This window comes from Belonocnema kinseyi, chromosome 6 (assembly GCF_010883055.1).
Source record: "Belonocnema kinseyi isolate 2016_QV_RU_SX_M_011 chromosome 6, B_treatae_v1, whole genome shotgun sequence".
Lineage (NCBI taxonomy): Eukaryota > Metazoa > Arthropoda > Insecta > Hymenoptera > Cynipidae > Belonocnema > Belonocnema kinseyi.
In genome coordinates this window covers 92280267-92302372 of record NC_046662.1, presented here as the reverse complement: position 1 = coordinate 92302372, position 22106 = coordinate 92280267, and the positions used below count along the sequence as shown (strand labels likewise).

The window sequence follows — 22106 nt, the reverse complement described above, 5'->3', positions numbered from 1 at the left end:
AAAATGCTTTCTTTTACTGCAACACGGTTGTATATAAAAGCACTACTATTTGTGGTATGAGCCACAGAAGTTAAGACGGGGCTCAATTCGAGGGGCACTGTTGAATTAAAGGATATAACTCAAATATCCGTGCACGTTAACTCTTAGGATACTTGTTGTTTGCGGAATAAAAATCTGCTTTTCCTGCTATCCTCTCTTACTCCGCCAATTTTCGCCACAGCGCGTTGATTTTAATACGAAAATAGTCAGAGCACTTTCTTCTTAAATGTCCCGATTGCAGTTTTTCGTAATTTATTTATTACGAAAAGCCACGTGGTTTATAAACGAAACTGTAATGTTAAGGAGCGGTGACTTAGGCCCTTTTGATTGCACAGTACCCCTCGACTTATGACTTTCATAGATTTCAACAATTTGTTAACAATTATGCAATTTTTTTCTTTTTTGCATCATACCAACATGTGGCGATTTTATTGAAGAATTCAAAAATGCTGAAAACCCGAGTCAAAAACACTCCCCTATAGTTTAATAAAAAAAAATTCCTTCTACATCCGCATCGTAGATATAGCTATAAATCACAAAAAACTATGCACTTCTTCAAATTTGAACGACACAATATTTTTGGTTGAGATCTAAATTATCAATAAAAATAGTTTAAAGCAAGTCGATTCATACCAGTCTAGCGATAATTTCATTAAAATATTTTTTACCCTCCTTAATTGACTTTAAAGTTTCAAAAAATCGAAAAAAGTCGACTATTTTCTTAGATTTACGGCAATTTTTTCGATTATTTGACCATGAAATGTTTTATATACGTTAATAAGAATGTATTTTTAATATTTTATACCAATAATATATGCAGAGTGTCGATATTAAGATCATTTTTATTGATTTTGGATTACAAGAAAATAGCTCAAAACTATATATTGCCCCTCATTTCACAACAAAATTAATTTTCGGTATCTAAACAAGGTCGAAATATTTTTGAGTGTACCTAGATTTACACTTGAACAGTGAGAAGGTAATTTGAATCGTTTTCATCTGGACAGAATAAAGTAGAGGATTAAAAAAAACCCAGAATTAAATTTTTCGCTATTTTCATAAATTATGAAATCAAATCAAATAAAAAAATAGTCGGAACATATATATTATCTTATTATAATGTCATTCAATTATCAAAGTATTACTTTTATGCTGATTTCTCACATTAGTTTCCATTTGGACATCCTGTTAAATTTTTGAACCGAAGTAATTCGTAGTTTCAAGAATAAACCTACCACATAGAATGGTAAAATTACAAAAAAAAATTGGTGCAATTTTACTATTCTGATTATAGGGTGAATGCAACTTGCATACTAGAAGTTCCAACCAATCTTGTAACTTTACCACTTTTAGACTGACAATATAGCAAGGCGTTGTAAAAGTACAGTTTCTGCTTGTGAATCTGTGACTTTCAGAGTGTTGAATTTGTTTACGCTGGTCACGAAGAAATAATAAGGAGATCCACCTGTCCGTGGGAAGCTACTTGAAACTGGCAATAGAAACATTACCGTAAGTGGCAGGCACAATACAGGAAGATCTTAAATTTTCGTGCGCAGGTGCGCAGTTGTCCTCTTCCTGTACATGGTAAAGTGTGGGTGTGAGAAAGTTTGTCAAATTGACGTAAGCTAGAGAGGTTATGTTCTTTTGTTGATCAGCATACGAAAGATACACGATATGAATATATGAACAGTATTTGTTTGAAAAATGTGTGAACAGATTTTGAGAAGGAAAAGAATAGGTAAGTACCTTTTAAATTTGATAAATATGATAAAGAAATAATGGATGCAATATAACTTGATTGAAAAGTTTCAAGTTTTTCGAAACGTAAACATGAAAAATATTATAATTTCATTAGAAGCTATTGTGAGGTGACTCAGTTTGGAAATTGGTAAATTACGTATTTATAAGCATGTATACATTTTAATCAGCACGGATAATTGCAAATAATGTGATATTATAATGAAGCGCCCTACCGATAGAAATTTCAGAGCATATGCTAAAGATTCTCAACGCTCTGAGAAGCTTTGAGAAATTCACCACAGGCACTCAGGTAGATATATTTAAAGGTCCAGGTAGCTCGTTTAAATGTTTTGAAGGCTTTAAAATGTCCTTTCCGAAATTGAAATAAAAGTACGATCATAAATAACTAGCAGAGAGGCTGAAATTGAAATAAGAATTCGATCATAAATAACAAGCAGATAGGCTATATCAATAGAGTAACCGACACTCAGGGGTCCTTTGCTAAGATTTCGGATTAAAATTTAGAACGAGATTTTTTTCAATTTCATAGTTAACAGTGAGGGCTTTAAAAAAGGAAAGTGTATTCGCCTTCTGCGGCGTATAACTTGCACCACAACCTGGCACTTGACACCTCATCGCTCAGAATAGAAAATTTTTGCCACCTGCGTCAAAATAAACAAACATAACCTCTCTAACTTACGTCAACTTTACAAACTTTCTCACTCGCACACTTTTCCACGTACAGGAAGAGGACTACTGCGCACCTGCGCACGAAAATTTAAGATCTTCCTGTAATGTGCATATCACTTACGGTAATGTTTCTATTGCCAAGTGGGGAAGCGGAGTTAGGTCCCCTTACTATTCCTTTGTGGCGCTGGTAAAAGTACAGAAACTGTTAAAAATTCCTTTTTCCAACGTAATTTTAAATTAAAAAAAAAACTGCTTTCTGCTATATTCCTTATTTGAACGGGAAATTTACAATTTCTAGTCAAATTACCAGTACTCACATTTCTCACGTAGATGCTAAAGTTAAGATGTTGAATAAAAACATGAATATTTTTGGTTAGAATACAATCACCTAAAATTCATAATGCATTCGTAATTTTACAGAATCTATCTGGAAACTTAAATAACCTAAAAGTTAAATTCCATACTGAAAGTGGATATTCCTTATTGTCAGTGAAAACGTTTCTTTGGCAGTAGGTAATAATCGGACCTACCCTGAAAGTAGTAAAGCTACCAGAAATTTTTTTACAGTGTGGTTCACTGCAATTTTTAAGGCCATTAAGGTTTTATTTACATTTTATCAGTGCACCACAGCTGACCAGGCTTTGGTTTCCTTTTTGTTTTTCCTAACCGCTTTTTCAGACAAAGAATTCAGTTCAGTGTTGACTGTGTAATCACGAGTATGTTATAAGACAGCTGTAAAACTCGAATTTTAAACAGCCTTTCTTTTTATGCATTATATTCAGTAAACATCATATGGGAATTTGTTAGTGGTTTGAGTTTGAGACATGGATTTGTTAAGCGAATGTTCAATCATTGGAAAATACAGTGAGTTAAGTAACCGCACATTACATACACACTTTGATATAATGAGATAATATTTTTTCGAATGCGAAAAAATTCGAACTGAAAAGAATCTAAAAGATACCCAAATTTTTCTGATATTTCGCGTTTAGTTTTCAGAAGGCTGCAGGATATATGGAATAGAGTCTCCATCCTAATTCTTACAGAACCATGAATCGCAAAGATCGTTAAAGTAGATCCAGATGAGTTTAAGAAATTGAAAAAGTCGTATGGAAGAGATAAAGATCAATCCTGGTACAAAGGCAAATTAAATGCGTTTAGTGCAGATAATTTAAATTTATTTTATATTGCGGCTTGTAAGTGTGATAATGCTTTATGCATTTGTGAGATAGATCTTTCTAAAACTGCCAGAGTGTTTCTCTTAGATCAGCGATCTTCCCGGCGAATGAGAAAATCATTTAGATCTCCTCCGAAAAATGATTCAGAACAATTATATCATCATGAAGTACAATTGAAGCGTTTGATGACTGATGTACTCTACGATCAAAGTGAAGAAGTTCTCCAAAGAAAGCATTAAAAGGTGAACATTGAAGGTGAAAAACTCGTCATCAACTTCAGAAATAAAGGCTTTTTACTTCGATGGAAGAAAAGACGAAACAAAAGTAATGGATGGAACAAGTAAAGGAAAAAGACGGCAAACAACAAAACGAGAAGATCATACTTTTCTAATTCAAGAATCAGGAAGTACTTACTTAGGACAGATATCCTCATCTTCTTCAGAAGCAAAAACGATTACATATAATATCATTCAGTTTTTTTTTGACAAATAAATTAAAACCTCCAATCTAGATTGTGTGGGTTTTGATGGCTGTCCTATCAACACTGGTAAACATGCAGGTATAATTCGATTGCCTGGATTAGAATTGGGTAAACCGCTACACTGGATTGTCTGTCAGCTCCATGTTAATAAGCTGCAATGTAAAGCTTTGTTTATAAAACTTAATGGAGGAACTTCTGGTCCTAATGGGAAATTATCACACGCTAGATGGTTGAACAAGATGTGTAGAACTTTTCGAACTTACATTGGGACAGAGAATCCATCATTTAAGTTCAGAGTTTTAGTTTAATTCATCATGAAAGTATATGTCCCAAAGTGATTCGAAATTAAGTGTTAACCATCTAATAAAGAAGCCCTGAAACATCTCTGGAAAAACATTTCTTTGAGTGCGTACCTGAAGGAAGATCTCGCCGAATGTATTTAAAAAGTAATACAAAATAATGCCTACTTTCCTCACCCAGTGAATCTTCTTCTCGCTATGCTATGTGACGAAAGGAAGAAAATCAGCAAGCTTGCAGTGTCTCGAATAATTTCCGCAAGACAATCTACTGGGAAATAAAAATTCAGGAAATTTGAATTTTGACGCAAAGGACTACACAGAACTCATCGACTGGGAGAAGTGCAAAATTTCAGAACCGCCATTAACTTGATCGATAACAATTGAAAATCTCACCGAATTCACAACGAAGGACGTAACTCATCTTATTTTCAAAAACACTTTTCATCTTCCATGCCATACTCGCGTAGTGGAAGAGTGTGTGAAAGAAGTCACATCCGCATCTCGGCAAGCTTACTCATTTGAAGTTAGAGATGAAATCATCCGATCAAGATTTGAAAGTCGGAAAAGCTTGCCCATTTTTGAAACGAAAAAGGATTTTGTTCCGAAATTAAAATAGGACGAATGAATTAAAACTGCGTAATGTCAGGAATCAACATAAAAGTAGGTTATTGGTAATACTTTGATAATTTAATGACATTATAACATTATAACATTATAACGAAACATTTTTACCTTATTTAGAGACCGAAAATAATTTTCTTGTGAAATAAATTGCAATATATCACTTTCAGATATTTTCTTGTAATTCGAAAATCAATAAGAATGATTTTAATATCAACATTCCTTATATATTATTGGTTTAATATATTGAACATACATTCTGCTTTATGTATATCGCACATTACAGGTCAAAAGTCGAGAAATTTACCATGAATTTCAGAAAATAGCAAAAAAGTAGGCTTTTTTTCGATTTTTTGAAACAACATCTTTGAAGTCAAAAATAAATAGTTGCGAAGATCATTTCATGGTTAAGCAAATTTTTTATTTTCTATATATAAATATAAAATACGCATTTTTTTTATAACATAAAATTTTTAATCGACTGATTTTCAACGGTGTTATACAGGTTGATTTTTTAAATTTGAAACTTTCAAATATCTCGAAAAATAGGCACTCTATGAAAAAATGTTATGATTCAAAATTTAATCACTCTGAGTACATACCCTGATGTTAAAATCGGTTCCCCCACGCCGCCCCCGTATGTTCGTTTTTGAGAAGTAATTATTAAGTAATACGTTTACATTAACAGTGTTTCCTAAATATTCGTAAATTTTAGCTTTGGCATTATTGTAGATTGAGGTCAGCGGAGACTATTGAAACATTACGAAAGTGTTTACTTTATTCTTTCCTTAAATACAGTAAATTATAAAAAATACATTTAAGACAAAACTCATTTTAGTTAGATCAAAGATTATTCCGAATACTACTTTAAAATGGAGTATCTAACCGTACGAGAAAAAATTAAAATAGTTCTGGTGCGTGGAGAAGCTAGAAGAAATTTTGATAATTGCTCATGATTCCGGAATGTCTCAGAGTAGTGCTTGGAAAATTTTAAAATGTAATAAATTTCATCCGTATCATGTTTCTTTACATCAAGAACTTCATGGCGTTGATTTCCAAAATCGGGTAGCTTTTTCTCAGTGGACACGTGAACAAATACAACAAAAGCTCAACATTTTCGTCATGTATTATTCTCTGACGAGTCGTCTTTTGCGGACCATGGAATAGTTAACCCACACAACATGCACTACTGGAGTATTGAAAATCCGCAGTGGCTTCGTGAAGTCGAACACCAGCGTCCATGGATTGTCAACGTATGGTGTGGAAAAATTGGCAGCAAAATGATCGGTCTCCACATGATCGAAGGCAGCTTAAATGGTTTCAACATGATGGTTGTCCGGCAAACTATTCAGCTGTAGTACGAGAAGCTCTTGATCGTGATTTCAATGTTCGCTGGATTGGTGTAGGCGGTCCAATAAATTGGCCTGCAAGATTGCCAGACCTTACTTCACCATATTTCTTTTTGTGGGGCTATCTGAAAGGCAAAGTGTACAAAGAAAAACCAACAATACGTGAGAATATGATTGACCGAATTACAAGTGCATGTGCTGAGATTCAAGAAGAAACACTTCTCCGTTGTGCAAGTTCATTTGAATTACGGATTAATAAGCGCATTGAGGCCGAAGGTCATTATTTTGAGCACTTAATTTAATTAAAAGATGATTCCCTCAGTACCTCGAATCGTGAGAGGCGAGGGGAGTTACGTTAATCAAGCACCCCTAATCGTGAGAGGCAAGGGGGCTCACGTTAATCAAGCATCCCGCAGGGAACATAAAACGGCTACGTCCATGTCGTTGTTCCTGGGTTACGCTAAAAGTATTAGTTTGTTTGAAGACTAATTTCGAGTATTGCAGAATCGTAAGCGTGCACTCTCAGTAACAGTAAAATAAAGAAAAATTGAATTTCGTCGATTACAGCGCCATCTATCGCGAAACGAGAAAAATGTTTTAGACAAATCATACACATTTTTATCCAAAGAATCCGAATATGCAATAAAAAATAGGGGTTCCCATTTAAGAATTCGAACTTGCCCCCACCCCGACCCCTAGGGGGCGGTGTGGGGGAACCGATTTTAATATTAGTTTATGTACTCCTCAGAGTGATTAAATTTTGATTTATGACTTTTTTTCATAAAGGGCCTGTTTTTCGAGATATTTGAAAGTTTCGAGTTGCCGGGTTGTATGTGAGCTCTAAACTCATGTAAAATCAATCCGTGTTACATTTAGGGGTCGTCCATAAACTACGTAGCCTCTCCAGAGGGGGCCACTGAAATACTACAATGAGCCACATTGGGGGGGGGGTCGCTTGCGATACGTAGTTTTACATTGATAAACTTTTACTCTGTATACACTTCTCAACTCGATTGTCAAGAAGCTGAAAAAATGGTTTGCCTGTAATAGATGATTTACATGCATGGCTAAACCGGAAAAAATATGTAACTATATTAATTCAATCATACCTGGAATTAATACACTTCGCATAAATTAGAACTCAGTAGGTAAAAAAGTAGAACTGGATCTCTTCATTTAATTTGTAATTTTATCGGTTTGAGTATAGAACCGATGTTATAGTAATACGAAATTACATCGATTAAGTAAGTATTGAAATGGAGCAGTTCTTCATGTAGAACTCGCAACGTTCATAAGTTGAATGTCAGCTGTTCTAAAGCATTGAAACAGATACTGTTCCACTTTTGTATTGGGTACCTAACGAAATTTGAATCACAGTGCGTCGATATAGATATACTCTCTATGCTTCGCTCCGTTCGACTCTGCTGGTTCAAATGACGACGAAAAGCGAGGATCCAACGAATCTGTAACTTAGGAGCTTCACATGAGCATTGCGCTGAGTTGAGGGGCCGGGCAATATGTGTTGGGAAAAATTAAAGAATAATTATTTAAATAACAAATCTCGCGTGCTCTCAAATTTAAACGTTACAGATTCGTTGCATCCTCGCTGTTCGTCGTCATTCGAACCAGTAGAGTCGAACGGAGCGAATTATAGCGAGTATATCTATATCGACACACTGTGATTCAAATTTCGTTACGTACCCGATACAAAAGTGGAACAGTATCTGTTCCGATGTTTAAAACAGCTGATAATTAACTTATGAGCGATACGAGTTTTACATGAAGAACTGCTCCATTTCAATACTTACTTAATCGATTTAGCTCGGTATTGCTATAGCGTCTGTTCTATACTCAAACTCATAAAATTACAAATTAAATGAAGAGATCCAGTTCGACTTTTTTACCTACTGAGTTCTAATTTGTGCGAATTGTATTAGTTCAAGGTATTATTGAACCAATATAGTTACATATTTTTTTCGGTGTAGTCACACCTTTTATTCATTCTGAGGTCTTGTATTAATAAAAACGTTAAACTTTGTTTTTATACATAATTTTGTTTAGAAAATGTTTCTCATAAAAAAACCACGTATTTCATAATAATAAATTTAATAAATATAAATAAATGTTTCAAAGGGTGAACATCGTTCATCCCAATTACTTTTTTTTTTGCGTTTACTCCTCGAGAATCGACAACGCTGAAATTGGAATGCTTCGCAAAAAAATCACTTATCACAAGTGTAATCACTTTTGGCAATTTATCCGAACTGGCTTTCACGTACCTAGGCATACACTGACACTGCTTAAAAATAATCCCTTTCAGTGAAAAACTGTCGATGATTAATTATTTGGTTTTTTTTTATCAAACTGACAATGTATTTTCATCGCCTTTTACGGCGGGTTACGTCACATCATGTGTTTTTAGTCATCTGGGCGCCACAGTTTCGTTTAGAAAATCGACATTCCTCGTTGATATTTTGTCACTTTGTGACAAATCCTTATATATTATGAAATTAACATAATTAAGTTTTTATTTCACATTGGAATTCTTTAAGAGTCAAAGTTTATAAAAAACTTAACTATTAGGCAAACCAAATTTTTGTAGATGACCCTATTTTATAAATTTCATAAATTCTGTGAATTCCTAGAATTATGTGAATTCTATAAATTCCATGAATTCGGTAAAATACTCGAATTCCATCAACTCCTTGAATTTCATCAATTTCATGCATTCCACGAATTCCGTGAACTTCATGAATTTCATGAAGTCCACAAATTCCTTGAATTCCATGAATACGCGTGCTCAGGCCGCGAGCTTGCTGGAGCGTGGCTTGACGGTTCTTACGGATTTATTTCTCGTACAAAATGCCGCATCGAGACCTAAGATGTTTCATTTCAATAATAAAATTTTGGATGTATTTACTTATTATATTTAAACATTTAAATATAAATTTTGAAGACTACGGAGATTTTTGTTAAATTTTGGTTAGAAATTCAACACTTATTGATTTAAAAAGTCAATAATATGTTATTAACATTAATTTTTAAAGATTTTGGATAGCTATTTGTTTTTATGGTGCCTTTACATGTGCGTCACATGTACGTCGCATTTTGCTAACAATTTATGATGGCATATGTGATGGCGAAATGCGAGTCATAATGCTTGCAGCCACGTCTCCTTCGTACCATGATGGTGAAATGGATACTTTCACGTACCCACAACATTAGAATGAAACACACAAACACACAAACACTGAAAACATTTCTTAGCAAAGCAGTCCAACTTTCGACCAGACAGTTGTAGTTTTATCCGTAATAGAGGGAATTGCTTCAAAAAGGGATGAATTGACAATAAAAATAAAAATTTCAAATGGCGAGTCAGATTGCGTCAAGTCTCATTGGTGAAAGTGCGGCAAATCACATTGCCAGAAAGTTATATTTTCGGCAAGTCATATGTATCTCTTATTTGGAAAAATTTGAAGTCCACAAGAAATTTGCAAAATTCAAGTGCGTTTTATGTGTGGCCAGTCACACTTGATGCAAGTCATATTCACATTTAAATGTGAATCATTTCACATTTAAATGTAAAATCAGAAAAAGGGCAAAGACTGTGAAGCCTGTAATAAATAGAAAATTTGATCATTTATACATCAAAGAATTATAGCTTAAATAAACATTGAAGTTCATTTTCAATACTTGGAAAATGTGAGGTAAGAAAAATGGGAAATTTTGCGTAAAAAATAAAGAGTTGATCTACGAAATGTCTTAGGCCTTCCAAAAGTTATAAAATGTATTGTACGTTTGTAAAAATGAATCCCAAATGACTAGGTACATAATTTATGCACGCTCTTATAATGACCATAAGGACCTTTTTAATGCGGAAGCGCTTTTTTAATTTCTTAGTTTAAGTACAAGAAATGATTTAATCAATATTTAATTAATTATATTAATCAACGTTAATATTTGATTACCTTTTCTTTTTATTTGTCAGGGTTCCTGCGACAGCATTTCCTTTTTTAGTTTTCCTGTATCCTCGTCTCATTTGCAGGAGCCAATAGACAATCTCGTATACGTTCTAACTTTGGTGCTCAAACAGGCGAGAGACCAGATTTTCGCTGTGATGGATCGCCGAAAAAGGAAACGTGTGAGACGTCGTTCTCTTGAGGAGCGAAGACGAGAAAGTGCTACTGCTTATTTCGAACGTTCTGTAGATATCCTGGTTGACGTTGTCAGACGAGATCGAGAGACGGCCTACATGGACCTAGAAAATGATCTTATAATGGCAGAAACTCTATTGAAATGGCTGTATTATGGTTAGAAAATTAATTAGGTAACACTTTAATTACACGTTCATAATTCAACTACAGTCGGGGTCAAGAGCCGAGGCCCCTCATTTCTTTTGATTGAAACTCGCTCAAAAAAATCTCTGAATTATTTCATAAAAAGCATCTGAAAGCTTAAAGTCTCCCGACTTCAACGACGTAATCAATTTATCCTAGAAAAATGTTGTTTACCCTTTTTCAGAAGGTGGTTGATATTACGAAATATCTGAAAAAATGCGCAGATATTCTTTATTTACTGCTTCATTGAAAATGTTGAGAATTTTGAGAATGAATGAAGATAAGAAGCTTCTTAATAGCTCTAATTGTGCAATTTCGTATTGCAAGTGCAGCGTAATGATTGAATTTATAACAAAATCATTGCTATGCAAGAAATATAATTTTGAACATTTATTACTTTAATCAGTTTTCGCATGTAGGCAGCACAGCGGGACAGGGGTTAGAAAAAAGGATTCTTTCGATGACAGTAGTAATTCCAGAAGCAGGTCGACTGACCTGAACAGAAAGGATAATTTCATGTAAAGGGTACTTTTTTCTACCACTTGTCCTGCTGCGGTGCCCGCGTGACAACGCCGATTAATTTAGAGACATTAAAATTTATATTTATGATTTCATTATAAATTTAATTATTAAACTTCATACGCATCTGAAAACTTCATATTTAAAGTCATTATTAAATGGTCTACTATTTTTATTCGTTTACTTATCACTTGGTGGGGAAGGGAGTAATGTGAAGAAGTCATATAAAATGTTTATATTAATCCAGAATTTTCGTGTTATTTATTTAAATAACACGTTCGTTCTGCAACACTGCTCCGACCCAGGTTGCAGATCAATCTCTCTAATAACCACCCCAAGTGAAGATCCACACAAAGTCGTCATGTGAGATTCCCCAATTAGGTCAATTAGTATTCAAGCTCTTTTGTTTCAGGCGTCATTCATAAATTATTAAATATTTCCGAATTTTGGAAAATTTATTACAGTAAAGATGGTGGAAAGATTATCTATGTATTTTGTTCAGATTTTTCCAAACTTCGGCCACTTTTTGGCAACAGGTTAACCTTCAACACTTGAAAAAGGAGGCCGAAAACCCCGGTTTTTTTGGGATGTTTTGCTCTATAACTATTGAAACAGTTTTTTAGGATGAAAACCTGAATTCCTTGAATTCGTGTAATTTCCTAATTTCCAAAGAATTAGAAACGTTGCAATTGAAGGAATTCCGGGATTTCTATAAATTTAAGAAATTCTCTGAATTCAAGTAATTTATAATATTCCTAAGAAATTCGGGACATTCAATCAATTCGAGGATTTTAGGGAATTCAGGAGGTCTCAGGAATTTTAGAGGATTCAAGTAATTCAAGGAATTTCGAAATTTCTAAATATGTGGAGAATTTCGAAAATACATGAGATTCAGGATTTTAAAGGATTTCAGGGGTTACAAGGCATTTTGAGAATTCACGGAATTCAGAGAATTTAAGGAATTTTAGGAATTTTGAATATTCAAGGATTTCAGGGAATTTATTGTCAAAAAGGTTAAAGGATGCATCTTCACTCTACGCATCTTAAGTGATAAAACCAGTAAACTCAATAACTGAAAAGGAAAGTATAGAACCCAATTAAAACATCATATATATTTATTTAAAAAATGTCCGTCTGCAATTATCAATTTAATTTTATTTTTCTATTTCAAAGACTTAAAACTGATTCCTATTTGAATTATTATCAATATAATTTTATTTGACACTGACGTCTTTCTAAACTTTAATTAAAAAAATGAACGGATTTCAAAGACAGAAATAAAAAAGCAAATGCAATAAGTATCTCTGCAAATCAACTTCATGTGGTGAACGGAATTTAATATTTTTATTTTTAAATACGTGAAAATTATTCAATTCGGCCCATTTTTCTTTTTATGTATTCAAGATTTCTATTGGAAATAAAATTGCACCTATATCAGGCAAGATATTACGGCTTACACATACACACAATTTGAAATGGTTTGATTCCAAGGATATTATTATTAAATTTAAATTCTTACTGATAAAGAATTACCGACACAATATGCCTAGAAGTTTTTCACAGTTTTATCCGTACTATGACTATCCGTACTATGATTATTGAAACGTCAGTGTGACAACAACTCTCACTTTCTGATAGAACACCTATCCAAAAATAAAATGAATAGTCGGAACCCATAAGGGGCTAATCCACCTAATATTCAAATTTCAGTTTTTTAGCTTCTTGTATTGTATAATCTGCCCTACGTGTCATGCTTTTCTTCAGAAAGTGAAAAAATTGAATATTACTATTTTTATTTATATAAAAAAGTTCCTCAAAAGGCTATCCCAAGATGTACTTGATGAACAGTTTTTCCGTTCTCTTCAAAAATGTTCCGAATAAGGGTTAGCCCCTAATTATTTCCGACTACTAAAATAATGAAAAACAAAATCATCACTGTGAACCAGCTTCATGCTGTGAACAGAATGTATTATACCACACTCTTTTATCACAATAGGCGTAGAATAGGGGCTCTTAATAAGTACCCTATATACTGCCCTACCGCCCGATAAAGCTGGCATCTAGTGAGAGTGTAATGTACCTGCGAAAACCTGTAAATTATTAGTGATAATAATTAGTTATTAGCAAGCATTTTTTTCTACAGCTACGAAAAATGATTAAAAGTGCATAAGATCACAAAGGGGATTCTCTTTTTCTAGGAATGGAACAGGACAGAAAAACGTTGGGGCCAATTTTACGCCCTTATCTTGGAAACTTGTTCAATTCATCTCACGAGAACGCCTGGCACGTTGAGTCCTGGAAAAAAAGACAGGAGATCTACAACTCTGAAATGCGTTCGTTGGCCATGTTCTGCAAGTTAGTAACAACAGAGGAGATATCACCTGCTAATGGAATTGTAGAGTCCCTCTCGAAGGGGTGGAACTGGTCAGAGGACGTAGCGCGAATGATTGAACGAAATAATAATGGATTAAAGCTGGTGTTTATTACATCTGATAAGATTTTAAGGTAATATTAAAAATCTATAAATTAATAATATTCTATAGATCGATATATGTGTTATAGCTACATTGTACAACGAAACCATTTTTTAGATACAGCCTGACGTTTGCAGACAATAAAGGGCTAAGTGTTTTCTCAACTTTGAGTAAAGCTAGGAATATCAGCAATGCAGTGAAGAGGGCCACCATAGCCAGAATTAATCTGATTACAGTTACTGATACACTGCTAAAGAAAGAAAATGCAATTAATGAAAATGAGGAAAATGGTGAATATCTTTTTGGCAATTTACTGATAACTAGCCAAATTTTAATTAACTATGTACTTCACTCATAAGCTCTAATACTTAAAAAATATTTTTGGGACAAATTCTACGTTTTACTTTAAATGTAGGAGAGAGGTGCCCACAGATTGGACAAGCATAGTTAGACAAATGGAATATCTACAATTTTTTTCATATAATATGTTATAATCACTGCATATCTATGACTTAATTGTATTGACATGTTCTAGAAACTTTATAATTGCATGCATCTCATATTAAAGGTTTTTAAAGTAAAATAATGTCTCAATTGGTCACAATGACAGGTTATTTGATTACCTACTGTCAACAAATATTCGAGAAAAACAAGCCAGTTAAAACATTTTTTGCCCATGTACTCTAAATCGGAATGCATTAGACTTATCTCACATTGGCAAACATATTTTGTATTGGTGAATTATGAACCCATATAAGCACCTTTCTTCTACGTTTCCCTAAGAAATGTGAGACTTTTCCCCCAAAAACTTGATAAATTCTAGAAAACTCAGGGAATATTCCCCAAAATTTAAAAGACTATAAGTAACTCCTAATGCACTTCAGTGAACTTCTCTCATTCACATTGCGATTTTCCTCAAAAAGTTAGACATTTTTCCCAAAAATTTGGAGAAATTTGTCAAAAGTTAGGGATCCAGAGAAAATGAAAGCAAAAGTAAAACTGAAATAAACCCCAAATAATATAAAGAAGTGTTTCAATCTTTTGAAAAAAAGAGAAAATTTAAGATTTATATTAGAAGAAATATTTTATGAGAAGGATATTAATTATATTAATGATTATGCAATATTTGATTTTTAACGTTATTTGGCATCGGCGGATTCTTTGGTTCGAATGGCATGCAATATTTCTAGAAAGGTTGCAAATTTGACAAGTAATAAATATTTTTCTTTGAATTACACTTTTTACCATTTTCGACTTCGAATATAAATTGATATTTTTAAAACTCCCATTTTTAAAATTATTTCATTATTGATTGAAAAGTGTTTAAAGCCCAGTAAATTGTTTGAAATCATTTAAAATGTCTATCATTTTTTAATCCTATTGAAATTCCTTGAAATCCTTAGATTCTTAAAGAAATATTAAAAAATATTTTACAATCTCTATGAAACTTCTGAAATTTATTAAAACCGTTTAAAACCTTGTAATACCCCTCTAAAAGTTTAGGAATATCTTGAATTCTTTTAAAATCCTTGGAAATATTTTGAAATAATTGGACAATCCTAAAATTTTTTTAAATACTTTAGGGTTGTTACAGTTTTCTTAAATATATTGAAATTTTTTGAAACTACTTTAAATAATTAGAAGTCTAAAAATATATAAGTAAAATATTTTAAAACCTATTAAAAACATTGAGAAACTCACTCAAATCTCTTTGAAACCCTTTAAGTTCTTTAAAATGATTAGAAATCCGAAAAATGCTTGGAAATCGCTTAAAATCCTTTTAAAGGCCATGGAATTTCAAAGCATTCTTCGAATTCCCTTGAAATATTTTTGAATCACTTCAAATCCTTAGAAAATCTATGGAATCCCTTAAAATGTTTCAAATACTCCGAATACCCGTTAAACTTGTCAAATACTTAGCAATTTCTTAAACATCTTTGAAGCCCATTAAAACCTATAAAAGTTTCGTGAAATTCCCACAAATATTTTTAAATCGATAAAAAATGCTGTACATCTAGAAATTATTTGAAATCGTTTCAAATTTTTTACATTCCTCGATATATCATACAATTCATTGTAACCTCTTCAATCGGCCTAATATCTGTTCAAATCCTTTGAACTTAGTCGAAGTCTCTTGAAATTTTTTGGAAATGTGTCGTTTTTATTTATTTAATTAAATGAAGCTTTATTTTCTCATTAAATTACATAATTTAGGATCGATATTTACAAGAAAAATAAATCATTTCAGTACATACTATAATAAACGTAAATTGAATTAACAGTTTAAAATAAATTGAAAGTTAACATTGAATTTCATTTTGGAATTTCAAATGCAATAAACGAAGCAATTTCAAGTCATTCCAAAGCCGATCAGGTTTTTAAAAAAAGTGTGTGCGTGATTTTCGGGTCATTTTGTTACACCACTTTTCCTCAGATAGATTTATCAATAATTTATTATAAAATTCAATAATTTTAATTAAGTGCTAGTCGAACGTTTAGCATCTTAGGAGTTTGAAGTGATAAACGAACTTATGGTGAACGATAAGATTCGAAGTTAGCAAATTAATTAAAATCAGGTCACGTAACTACCGCACCGGAGAATCTAATGAAGAAATTTTCCGATTAATATTCTCGGAAAATAAGAAAGGCAAGAGAACCTTTCTTAGACCTTGTATGAAAACTATATAAAATTCTTCTCAAGCTAATGGACCTTCTCTAATGTGCTAAGAGAGTTGCAAAAAAATTGGAGTTCAATGCCCAAAACCTTAATGGTTATCTTAACGGCTCACGTGTCTTAAGCTCGTAAAACGACTTCGAAAGATTTTCGCATTCGCCTCCTTCTTTTATTTTCAAATAGCCCCAGTAAACTGCGGATACCTTTTTAGTACGTTTAAATGTGCTAAATCAAGATTTATATCGTCTTTTCACACGGACGCTGAACAATCCCATTTTCTTTAGATCGTGTCTTACAATTTTTCCCTTTTTGAAACTAAAATTGTGTAATTTCTTTTGAAAACTTTACATCTGAGCAATATCATGTCAAATCATCTGAAGAATTTGAACTATTGTTAGTAATTTCGATGAAAATGATAGTATCTTATTATAGTCTATTATGTTCTCTTACGTTTTGAAAGAAAAATCCTAAAATAATCTTTGAAAAATTCAAATAGCTTAGGAGATAATAAAATAAAAAAATTCAGGTCCTTTTTTTAATTTCAAAACTTTAGTGATTTTATTGATACTAACGTGTATTTTCCCTAAATTATTTCTAGTAAGACGCAGTTTTGAAAAAATATTTAAAAAAAAATTAAAAAGCTACATTTATGAAGAAAATCCTCTTTATTTTCCTTAATTTTTTATAGATTGCGTACAATCTACAAGACTTGTAAATATCGAAAGGGGATCTCGTTTAGTTTAGGGCTTTTATAGGACATTGTAAGATATCAATAAAAAATGAAAGAAAACAATAAGTGATTTTTTTCAGAAATTCATTTAAAAAAACTTTTTTGTAATCCTAGAAGTTAAAAAAAATTTAAAAAAAAATATATTTCTTTAAAACTACGCCTTGTTACGAAGAATGTAAAAATAAGAGTTTAATAATATTAAACTCACCAACAATAGCTAAAATTCTTCAGTTGTTTTGACATGGAATTGTTCAATTTTGAATACTCTTAAAATTTATAATTTGCAGTAACAAAATGAAGTAAATTGCTACTATAAATATTTTCAAGTAGATATCAGTGATATTTATGAAGTTTTGATGACCTAAGAACATGTTTGAAATCGATTATTGTTTATTAGGTCTGTTTAGTCATGTTGAACTGAGGAACTTCAGTCCTTTGACTTACGTTATCTCTATGAATCGTCGGCGAGGTCGTCAAAGGGGTCCAGGAGGATTGATATCGGCTCTTGTGACCCTGAATAAGTTTCGGGTAAGATTCACTATTGCATCATATTTCACTTTACATTTTCATTTACATTTTATTGTCCAATTCTTTTCAAACACCAAATAATTGCTTACATTTTTTTATGTTGGAATTATTTTATACACTTTGACAAGAATAATGTGCATTACATTTATATTTTTAATGCTGCTGACCAAGTAAAATGTAAAAATTATCTGATGTTAGTTTTTTGTTGATATATCTAGGGGTAATTTTTCAGGATTTCAAATGAAGAGTGCTACTTGTTGTATTAGCTACAAAAACTAATTGAATATTGATCGAAATCTTGATGGTATAATCAGTTAAAAGTAACGCGATAACTCATAAAGGTAGAAGCTCGCGGTTCGAATCTGAGATGAGGTAGATTATGTGCTGATTAAAAAAAAGTTAGAGTGCAAACTCTACTAGTAGATCAACAACAAAACTAACTTCTAATAATATGTAACACAATATATAATTCTTATTTGTGTATTCACTAAATTATATTGATTTAATAATGGTTTAATGATTCCTTTGGAATCATCATTATCTGGGTGTTTTAAAAATTGATAAACGTTTAATTGAAAGCTGCATTAGATCAAATAAAGTTAAACTGATTTTATTGAGTGATTGATTTTACTTTACCTTATTCGAATTCGTTTCATATACTTGACTCAGTAAAATTAATTTGCTAAGAATCAGGCAATTTCACCTCCTTGACAGTAATTGAATTGATTTTGTCTCAAATTCACTTTCAATTTCTTAGAGTTCACTAGCATTAATGAGAATTATTATCAATTTTAGCTGAATTTACTTGAGTTTATTATAATTCATTTTTTATTTTGTTGAATCCTCTTCAATATAGTTCAATTTATTGAAATTCAAATTGATTAAATCCAGTTTAATCTGCTGAAAGGGCTTTTCAGTTTAGAGCCTAAGGCGTAGTATGCATCTAACAATATGGGGCCCATACAGACTTGATCAGTGCGGGAGCGAGTTTTACATGTCTATCCACTGGGCCCTTTAGTTTACTTAACTGAAATTTAGCAGAATGGACTTGAATTGATAATAATTTATTTAAATTTAAGAGGAACTGAAATTACATAATTTAAATTTACCCAAATTCAGTGTCAATGATTGAAATTCAGTAGGATTAACTGAAACTCATTTTAATTTGCTAAAAGTTAGTATAAATTCTGAAATTATTACTTAAATTTACTGGAATAAATGAAAGTAGAATTCGTTTTGAATCAAGTTAAATCAAATTTATCTTTGGATTTTACCGCGTAGTTATTGCTAGTGTATTTAGTATATTATCTGATAAATTAATTTACTAATTGTAAATACAATGTACATAAAGCTGCATGTGTTCGGCTAAGTTCTTATGCATAGAATATAGTGCTTACCACAGTAACAAGTTAGACACAAATCCTTCAGCAAATCCTCATAAATCCTCATCTTGGAAGCCATTGCACACCTTGAGAATTTCCTTACTGTAGGTTTGGCTATATATCTAGATAATCTATTATGCAGTGTATCCATATCCACTATACACCACGGACTTCGGATAATATTGACGTTGCATGGAATATAAACCCAGATTCGATATGACGTAAACTAAGCTCTTACCAATTTTGAAAATGAAATGCTATGAAAACCCAGAATTATTATATTTTAGTTTCAGCGTTTGAATTGCAATATAGTAGTATTACATTCTATATAAAGTTTCGGAATCGAACTGATTTCCTCATCAGATCACCTTTAGCATAGCGAAGACTTAACAAAATACCAAGAAAGATGGTGAAAGATAGTCAAAAACATTAAAAAAAAATCAATAAACGCAGGTTTTCGTTCGAAAGAAATCAGACAGGATAATAAAAAATGATTTTTAGTGCTCACTAGACGTATGAAATTTCTAATAAAATTATCCAGATGCAAACATAACAAAACACTTCTGCTTTTTCAGTACTATCGTTGTTTCCTGCAGGTAAAGTCAGAAGAATACATATTACTTACAATCCTAAGCTTCTTCCAATATAATCAATGTAGTAATTTTGCTTATTGAACCCATATTTTTAGATTTAGCAATCTGCTTTTATTGATTACATTCTCAAAGCTGTATTACAAAGAATTAATTTAGAAATAACACGAAGAATTTTAGGACAAAGAATTTTTCACGCGTTTCAAATAACTCGAGAGTGTGGTATCGCAAGAGCTCCATTTATACCATGTTCTGGATTTTCCTCAGTGCTAGCTTAATTATGTGCTTCGCCTACTTAGATTGGATTAGTGGGACAAGTGTATCCAATTATTACGGGAGTAATTTCTACCGTCATTTCATAAAAGTATGAACCAGTCTCGATTACTTTGTTAAAAATATAATGCATAGTAGACATAAAATATTTTCTTGTTTGATTTACATTTGTGATGATCAAACAGATTATTTAAAGTAACATTTTCTTGGATCTTTCAAGAATTTCTTACAAGAGGAATCTGAAGGAAGTAAAGTGCCTTTCTAATCTAATATTCTTATGAAAGAGATATCGTGGTTTGATATCAGATGGTGAAAACTTATTATAGTCGATGGTTCCAATAAGGAAATTTTAATCCACTTTTAAAGTGGCCTTTGGTTGTGAACTGATCTTAATCAGTACTCTACCCAAAAGCTAGTCTTGAGATTAATAGTGCATTCTTTTATATTTTTCGATACAAATATCTCTATCGCGATCCGAATTGAAGAAAAATAGGGATACATGTATCCATGTAATAAGATATTGAGAGCAGATAGAAGGAGGAATTGGAAATGTATCGATTTTGAAAGTTGAACCATTTCTTTAATCTTTCATACAAATTATGCTAAAAAATTTCGTAAGAAAATATTTGGACTTAGGTTTGTGCAAAAGCTAGCTTGTCAGGAGCGAATTCCAATTTTTGGATACATTTTGTTTTATAGGTAAAATTATATTAAAAATAATGACGCTAAAAACGTTTTTGGACGATCAAATTTGGAATTTTCAACTTTTCGAACAAATTAAAAAAGTTTTTATCATAATCTTATAGGGCTTTCAAAAAGCAAAGTTTTTCTTCTTCTGACTATTTTCATATCATGCGTTGTTTGGTTTAAAATGTTCATTTTAGTTTGTTTTTTGGATTTTGAAAATGCTCTAACTCTGATAATTTCCTTTTTATAAAAAAAACACAGAAGGATAGATTGTTTAAGTTTTGAAGTACTATGAACAACCGTGCATAGAATTTTTACATCTTGCAAAAATGCGGTTTCCAAAATTTTTTGTAGAATCAAATTTTGAATTTTTAACTTTTTGACCAAATTGAAAAAGTTGTTATCATAATCTTGTAGGGCTTTCAAAAAGCAACGTTTTTCTTTCCTAGACTTTTCTTTCGTATTATGCGTTGTTTGGCTTAAATTGTTCATTTTAGTTTGTTTTTCTGGATTCTGAAAATGCTATAACTCTAGTAATTTTTGATTCTTCAAAAAAAGTCATGAGCATAAACTGTTAAATTTTTTTAATTCTATGAATAACCGTACAGAGAATTTTTGAATTTTAAAAAAAGTGGTCTCAAAAATATTCAAGATGTGCCCACTTTTTGAATTTTTATTCAAAATGGCTGGCTAACGAACTTGTCCCTTAGTTTAGGACACTAAACGAGTGTACCAAAGGGCAATCTAATAAATTAATTTTTTCCAAAGTTATCGTGTTCACATACAGACAGACAGACAGACAGACAGACATACAGGCATACAGACAGAAAGATTCATAACAATCTGTTTTTCGGATTTAGGGGGTCTCAAAACCTGGACATGTGACAAAAACTGGGGTGGTCAAATTTTACACAAATCTGATACCTTCTCTGATAAGAATGTATAAAAGAGAAAATATAATGAGTTTGAACATTATTAACAATATTAACATGGTCGCGAAACTAGTTTGGCCTAAGGGGCTTACACTAAATTTTAATTAGAAATTGCTTTGGGATAATGTAACTATAATTTAAACTATTTTCAATACACACTGCTTATAATGCTGTAATGCAGATAGACAAACGAAAATGTACTGTTTATTATTAAAGAAACAATTTTTTTCTTATGAAAGAATAGTTATTTAATAATAAAAATCATATAATATTAAAGGTATTTTAAAAAAATATAATTTGGAAAACGTGGAGCAGAAAAAAAAATAAGTTTAAGGTTAAAAGATTATAAGATGAGGGTAAAATAGGTACTTACAAATCGTTAAAGGAAAATTATGAATGCAGAACAGGGAAGAGAGGTTTGAAGCGAACAAAACATCGTTGAAAATTTTTGTTTACTCAGAGATGCGTTGAAGAATATAATGCAATGAAATTAAGCCAGACATCATTATCTTTTTATGAGAAAACTCTTCATCTTTTTTCAACAATTTTTTTCTGAGAAATTTTATAAGATTTAACATTACAT

General features: G+C 31.9%; 1 protein-coding gene across 1 annotated transcript in view; it reads left to right on the top strand.

Moving 5' to 3' along the window:
* Window positions 1-22106, top strand: part of LOC117175499 — a 135689-nt gene that overhangs the window by 57912 nt on the left and 55671 nt on the right. Inside the window, 6 exon segments of the mRNA XM_033365206.1 lie at window positions 148-157; window positions 5976-6021; window positions 10415-10707; window positions 13452-13758; window positions 13845-14017; window positions 17529-17659. Of these exon segments, the coding sequence (XP_033221097.1) occupies window positions 148-157; window positions 5976-6021; window positions 10415-10707; window positions 13452-13758; window positions 13845-14017; window positions 17529-17659 (960 nt within the window).